Source organism: Chaetura pelagica, unplaced genomic scaffold, assembly GCF_000747805.2.
Source record: "Chaetura pelagica isolate M959 unplaced genomic scaffold, ChaPel_1.0 scaffold117, whole genome shotgun sequence".
Classification (NCBI taxonomy): Eukaryota; Metazoa; Chordata; class Aves; order Apodiformes; family Apodidae; genus Chaetura; species Chaetura pelagica.
In genome coordinates, this window is record NW_009954185.1 from 6,863,342 (window position 1) to 6,870,209 (window position 6,868).

The following is a 6,868-nucleotide window of genomic DNA, read 5'->3' on the forward strand; positions in this document are numbered from 1 at the left end:
ACACGGCGCGGAGCTGCTTGCTGCCCGTGCTGGCTTCTCCCGGCTCCCTCTGCTTGCTTTGCGCATTGCCCCTGAGGTAGCTGCTAGCGGGGTCATTTCAGACAGGATTTTGAAAAAAAAAATTAAATAAATAAATAAAAATAAAAAAAAAAAATCTGGATCACTTACAGGTAACTCCCACTGGTAAGGATGAGGAAAATCTGAGGGTAATACACTGAGAGTAACACACTGCGAGATGAAAAAAGGATCATGGCTGAATCCCGTTTACACTCTTGGAGTTCGCTTCCTTGGTTATTCCTTTCTGGCCCCCCCTGGTCGTAATTCCCCACCCTTTTTGGTGTCAGCTGTGGCTTGAATCTGAGTTGGAATCCAGTCCCTTGGGCTTGGGGGGGCTTTGTCTGTTTGTTTGTTTGTTTGTTTGTATTGTTGTGTCTAGTATTCCCCTGGTGCTAATGCTGCTCCCTGTGCAGAGTATGTGCTGCTGCTGCTGCTCTCGCTGCTGCTGCTGCCTCTGGGCTCCTGCCTGTCATGTCTCAGTGGTTGGAAGTTGTTACAGTGGGTTCTCGTGTTGGAATGAGGATGGTTTAAGGGATTTGGATGGCAGAAAGTGCCTCTCTCTCTCTCTCTCCCTCTCTCTGTAACTCTCCTGAGACTCGGGGCTGCCATTGGGCAGTCAGTCACTGCAATCCGCCTACTTTTTTTCTCTCTTCTCCCCCTTTTTTTTTTTTTTCTTTCTTTCTTTTTTTTTTTTTAGAGGGGAGGATGACAATGGAGAGACACTGATCTAGTCTAGCCCGGGCTGCAATAAACCCGCGCTCCCTGGCCGAGCCCTCTCCGCACGCCTCACTCCCCAAACCCTCCTCACCCGCCTCACTTCATGGGGCGTTTTTAAAGCTCTCCCTCGGCGGGCTGCGAGAGGCTGGCTCCCTGCATCTGCCGTGGCACCCTTTCAGCTCGCCCTGGGAGAGATCCTGCAGGGGCTGGCAGCTCCCAGCTCCGCTCTCGGTTAATTGCTTTATTATGGGCGGCTGCCCCAGTTCCCCCGAAGGACTCCGCCGTCCCTCCATCCTCGGCAGGGGTTTGTTTGGCTCTCCTTGGCCCCGGTGTGGAAAAATAAGCTCCGGTTTCAGGGGGATCTTTAAAAATAAATAAATAAAGTATATGTTGTCCTAGCCCGCCTGAGTGAGAAATAAAGATATGCACACTCGTAGCTTCCTGGCTAGCTTGGATTTGGCGTGAGAAGGGGAGGGAGAGGACTGGTGTGAAACGACCGGTGTAAGGGGGCGAGCAGCGCCTCGCCGGGCTCGCAGCGTCTGCCAAGCGCCTGCCGGGTCCCCGCAGCCCTCGCCGCTCCCGCAGGAAGAGCTGGCGTTTCCTCTCTTCCCTTTCTCCTTCCTGAGAAGATGCCAGTCAGAAGAGACGTTTCCCTGCAGGTTAGTTGCCTCTCCCTTGCCTTTCTCCCAGCCGAGCGGCTTCTTACCCCCCTCGGCACCGCCGCGCCGTGGGGATGCTCGACCCTTCCCCGCCCCGTATAACCATGCAGGAGACAGTCGCTCTTCCTCTTTGCCTCGTTGGACATTTGTCCCTTTTTTTTGCGTGGCGGAGAGGAGGGAAGAAAGCAAAAAAAAGAACTTTTAGTGCTGGAAGGCTTGGTGGACAGACGTGCGCTGCAGATGCCGGGGTTCGGGCTTGAAAACGAACTCCGACAGAGAAACGTGCGCCGCAGATAACTGATCACAAATGTAGCCGAAATGAGCTAGAACCGGGCTCCGAAGTCTCCTGGGTCCGTAGCGTTTGTAAATGTTCGTTTCAGGTTAATTATCTAATGACCGCAGGAGTTTTCTTGGCAAAGAGCTCTTCCAGGCACCCTGGGAGCACCTCCTCCAGTTAACCAGACCCAGGACGTGGGTCCAGCTTTCCCCGTGACACAACGAAATATTCCTTCAGATGGAATCGGGATTGCACAAGTGGTGTGACAACGTTGTCTGCCGGCCAATATACGATTAAAAATCTTCTCGGGGTTTGGTTTAATTTAGCCACTTTCATCCACAAGTTCAGTGCAGACGCTGGGACGTCCTTTTGTGAAACACTAATATCGACCACTAAGAGACAGAAGCTTAATCATTTCAACGATTATTTGCATCCCGAAATAATCTTGTTTCTATTTCTTTCAGATACTGAAATCGTCGTATTTATATTTCTGTAAGTGTGTGCGTATGTATATACATATGGGCACACAGATGTGTATCTCCTGTAATGCCCGTTCTCCCTCTCAGACCTTCAGGCTGGGGCTGGGGCAGCTGCGCTGGAAGTGAACTGGGAGAGCCGGGAGAGACTTTTGATGGTTTATTTCTATTATTTGTTCTGCTTCAGACATATATATATATATGTATTTTTTAATGTGCCTCTGCTTTTAAAGATGCGCGTGGGGGAAAGAAGAAGAACAAGAAAAAGTGAATTGTAAAAAATAAAAAGGAAAGGCTGGCTCCGGAAAAGTGGTGCTGGCAGAGTTCGAACCAGTCCAGCTGAAACGGAGACGTTTACAGATCTTCACAATTTTCAGATCGAAGCCGGTTTTATCCCCGAGCTTGCCTCGGGGAGGAGTGAGGGGCGGCAGAAACTTGTATAAAAGAAATCAAATTGTGCCGTTTCTTTTCTGGAAGCTAAATTTTATTCTAAATTGTATTCTAAAAGCTTGGGTCGGTTTTTCTGTTGCAAAATTCATTATTATGATGATGCTAATAAGAATAATCTAAATGTCATCCAAATGGCAGCATGGCAGCCGGGGGTAGTGAGAAGTGCACTTGTTTTGTTGATTGAAGCCAAACATATTCCCTTCGATAAACATTATGTGGCACAGGAGGAAAGGGTATTGTCGGTAACACCTAATATAGGCATTTCAGCATCTGTCGTTCCTTCTTCCACCAACACGTTTTATTTTGGACAAAATAGTGGCAGGAGGGCACTGAAATGGTTGCCGACACCACAGATGGGGCAGATGAAGCAGAGCGGGCATGAATAAATTATTTACTTTTACATTTTTTTTCCCCTTGTATCTCTTTATTCCCAGCTGTGGTTTCTTTCCTATCCCAAACCCGGGAAGTGTCCGCCACAATAGCACGTCGGAAGCCGGTGAGAGCTCTGAAGGCACGCCCGGTAGGCAACACACTAGGCTCCTTTCTGGTCAGAATGCGGTGTATCTTGTAGCTCACAGAACTGCTAGTTTAGTAGCAGGGGAAAGAAGCAGAGAGGAATGATGAGTCGCTTGAAATAAGCGGATGTCCGGTTGGCGAGGAGGGGGAGGAGTGGCGGCGGAAAAACGGAGGGTGCCCGTGGAGGGGCCGGGGACCGGGTAGTCCCTCCGGGGGGACAGTCCGAGGCTCCGAGCATAAATCGCACCCGTCTCCTCTTGGGACCCGGGGTCTCGCCGGGTCTCCTGGCGCTGCCACGTGGTGCCCGTCGTCGAGGGCGAGGGAAGCGGGATTTCGTTGGCGTTTACTGCAGACTCCGCAAAACCAGGACGAGCTTCGCTGTAGGGGCGAGAAGCGAGGTCAGCTGGCCCGTTCTTCGCCACAGCGTTCCCGGGAGTCCGGACAGGACTCCAGCCGCCCCAGGATGGGCAGGGCTGCCCGGCGTCCGCAGCTCTGTGAACCCTCAGCTCCGCTCGACTTTGCCGCAGGGGCACGGAGGAAGCGGCCCCGCCGCCCTTCCAAGGGGTGCAGGTGCCTTGCATCGCTCCCTTGGGCAACGCCAACTCCCTCCGCCTGCATCCCTCGAACATCCCTTGACCTGCTCCCCGCAGGAGGAAGCGTGTCTTCTCCGCTCCCCTTGGCGCTGCCCTGGCTGTCCCTCTTCTTTCCTTCTAGGAAAGATGAAGAGGAAAAGGGTGGGCTTTGCCCCCGGAGCCCTGATCCGGGCACTGCCCGCGGCTCCGTCTTTTCAAAGGTTACACCGCTCGTCCCCAGAGCATCCGCTGTGATTTGCATCTGTGGTACAGCTGTGATTTTTAACTTCCGACGTATTTATTAATTAAAGTGGAGCCGAGCGCTTTGCGATCTTGGCAGGAAATATTTCTGTTTCTGCCCTGCTGCTAGCCGGGGTCAATATCTGGTGTGATCCATTTCCACGAGGAGATCCGTGGAGTCAGCAAGGGCTCCAGACACTTTACGCTTCGCTGCCTGAACGGAAACGTCATCGACAGAAGTATCAAGGGCTGTTTCAACTGACGCATCTCTCTCCGGCAAACTCGGAGATAGGAAGTAGATACGGTAACAACGGGGATTCCCTCAGAGGGGCGACTGCCTAAGCGGGATGTCGCTCTCTCCTCCTAACTAGACACACCAGCTTCTTTGTACCCTGCCGTGTCACCCCGAGGGACACCGCCTCCCCCCCGTCCAACATCTGGGTGAATACCTTCGAAGTTCTTCCGTTTTTCTCGGTCTCATGTTTGCCACCGAAAGTGGAACTTTCAGCACGTTTTATTAAGACAGAAACACGTGTTCGCTCCTCAGCAAAGGGGAAAAAAAAAACAAAAAGGCGTGTCAAGTCTAACCTCTTGCTGTCGCTGGCACAATGACTCTCTACTTCACGCTGCAAAATAAACCTAATGCACTGGAAGACAAACTACGTTTTATCTCACTTCATCTCCCCCCCACCCCCCCATCATCCCCATCCCCTTTTCTATGCAAAGAGCTCACTAGAAAAGGTATCATTACACTCAAAGGATATGGTTTCAACAAAATGGTAGTTCCAGTGGCTGATGAAAGAGGAAATAATTACATCCCACATGCCTAGCCTAGAAGTAGCCCTGGACCTCAGAGTAAATTTCTCTCCTATTGTTAAGAGAAAGTGTAGTATCCTCATCGTCTTACAGGCATGGTGATGGATCTGATGGGGTTTCTGTAAGAGCTTTTACTGTTCCTGCTGTTCACTCAGTTTTACTTCCAGGCTCAGTCCAACTGCATTCTTGTGATTTTTGCTCTGAATCCCCTTCTAAAACAGCCACAATCTATTTCGAAAACAGATTTGCCTTCCAGGCTGTAACATGTGCCCAATCTTCTGTTCCCTTTAAAAATAAAACCGCAATGAAAATGAATAGCAATATCGTTACCCCTGTTTTGCAAAGTATTTGCTTCGAGCGCGCCTCTCTGTGAGGGACGCGTTGTACGAAGTCCTCCAGCTATTGAAGCACACGGGGGTGCCCCCGTTATAGCTTCATGTGCGGATACACATCCTCACCAAATTCACTTCTCATCCAAGCCCCTGCCTCTCTGAGCCTGGAGGAGGACAGAGCCCCTCGCTGCCGACCACCGCTACAACAAAGGGAGCCGACAGCTGTGATTTTTAACTTCCGACGTATTTATTAATTAAAGTGGAGCCGAGCGCTTTGCGATCTTGGCAGGAAATATTTCTGTTTCTGCCCTGCTGCTAGCCGGGGTCAATATCTGGTGTGATCCATTTCCACGAGGAGATCCGTGGAGTCAGCAAGGGCTCCAGACACTTTACGCTTCGCTGCCTGAACGGAAACGTCATCGACAGAAGTATCAAGGGCTGTTTCAACTGACGCATCTCTCTCCGGCAAACTCGGAGATAGGAAGTAGATACGGTAACAACGGGGATTCCCTCAGAGGGGCGACTGCCTAAGCGGGATGTCGCTCTCTCCTCCTAACTAGACACACCAGCTTCTTTGTACCCTGCCGTGTCACCCCGAGGGACACCGCCTCCCCCCCGTCCAACATCTGGGTGAATACCTTCGAAGTTCTTCCGTTTTTCTCGGTCTCATGTTTGCCACCGAAAGTGGAACTTTCAGCACGTTTTATTAAGACAGAAACACGTGTTCGCTCCTCAGCAAAGGGGAAAAAAAAAACCAAAAAGGCGTGTCAAGTCTAACCTCTTGCTGTCGCTGGCACAATGACTCTCTACTTCACGCTGCAAAATAAACCTAATGCACTGGAAGACAAACTACGTTTTATCTCACTTCATCTCCCCCCCACCCCCCCATCATCCCCATCCCCTTTTCTATGCAAAGAGCTCACTAGAAAAGGTATCATTACACTCAAAGGATATGGTTTCAACAAAATGGTAGTTCCAGTGGCTGATGAAAGAGGAAATAATTACATCCCACATGCCTAGCCTAGAAGTAGCCCTGGACCTCAGAGTAAATTTCTCTCCTATTGTTAAGAGAAAGTGTAGTATCCTCATCGTCTTACAGGCATGGTGATGGATCTGATGGGGTTTCTGTAAGAGCTTTTACTGTTCCTGCTGTTCACTCAGTTTTACTTCCAGGCTCAGTCCAACTGCATTCTTGTGATTTTTGCTCTGAATCCCCTTCTAAAACAGCCACAATCTATTTCGAAAACAGATTTGCCTTCCAGGCTGTAACATGTGCCCAATCTTCTGTTCCCTTTAAAAATAAAACCGCAATGAAAATGAATAGCAATATCGTTACCCCTGTTTTGCAAAGTATTTGCTTCGAGCGCGCCTCTCTGTGAGGGACGCGTTGTACGAAGTCCTCCAGCTATTGAAGCACACGGGGGTGCCCCCGTTATAGCTTCATGTGCGGATACACATCCTCACCAAATTCACTTCTCATCCCAGCTCCTGCCTCTCTGAGCCTGGAGGAGGACAGAGCCCCTCGCTGCCGACCACCGCTACCACAAAGGGAGGCGCAGGTATTCAGCTCCGCCGAGGTGAGAGCGCAGAAAACACCCTCCGGTCTTCCACAGGCCGGATTTGGGGATAGCCCCGGGCGTGTGCTGCGGGTGGGACGGGGGTGGATGTTGGCTCCTCAAGGGGGGCAAGGCGGAAGGAGTCACCCGCGCCCCTCCGCGTCCGCGCATCCTCCGCGGGTAGCGGGACAACGCCGTGA

At 51.1% G+C, this 6,868-nt stretch overlaps 1 protein-coding gene across 2 annotated transcripts in view; it reads right to left on the bottom strand.

The window, feature by feature from the left end:
* The window catches only part of WNT7B (wingless-type MMTV integration site family, member 7B), a 100,945-nt gene that overhangs the window by 91,422 nt on the left and 2,655 nt on the right, over window positions 1-6,868 (bottom strand). The window contains exon 1 of one of the 2 annotated variants that reach the window (XM_010002970.1): window positions 169-578. The exons of the other annotated variant lie outside the window; for it this stretch is intronic. Coding sequence (XP_010001272.1) covers window positions 169-251 — 83 coding nt within the window. The 5' untranslated portion in view covers window positions 252-578. Of the gene's footprint in view, window positions 1-168; window positions 579-6,868 lie in introns of those variants that run through there. 2 annotated transcript variants of the gene reach the window in all.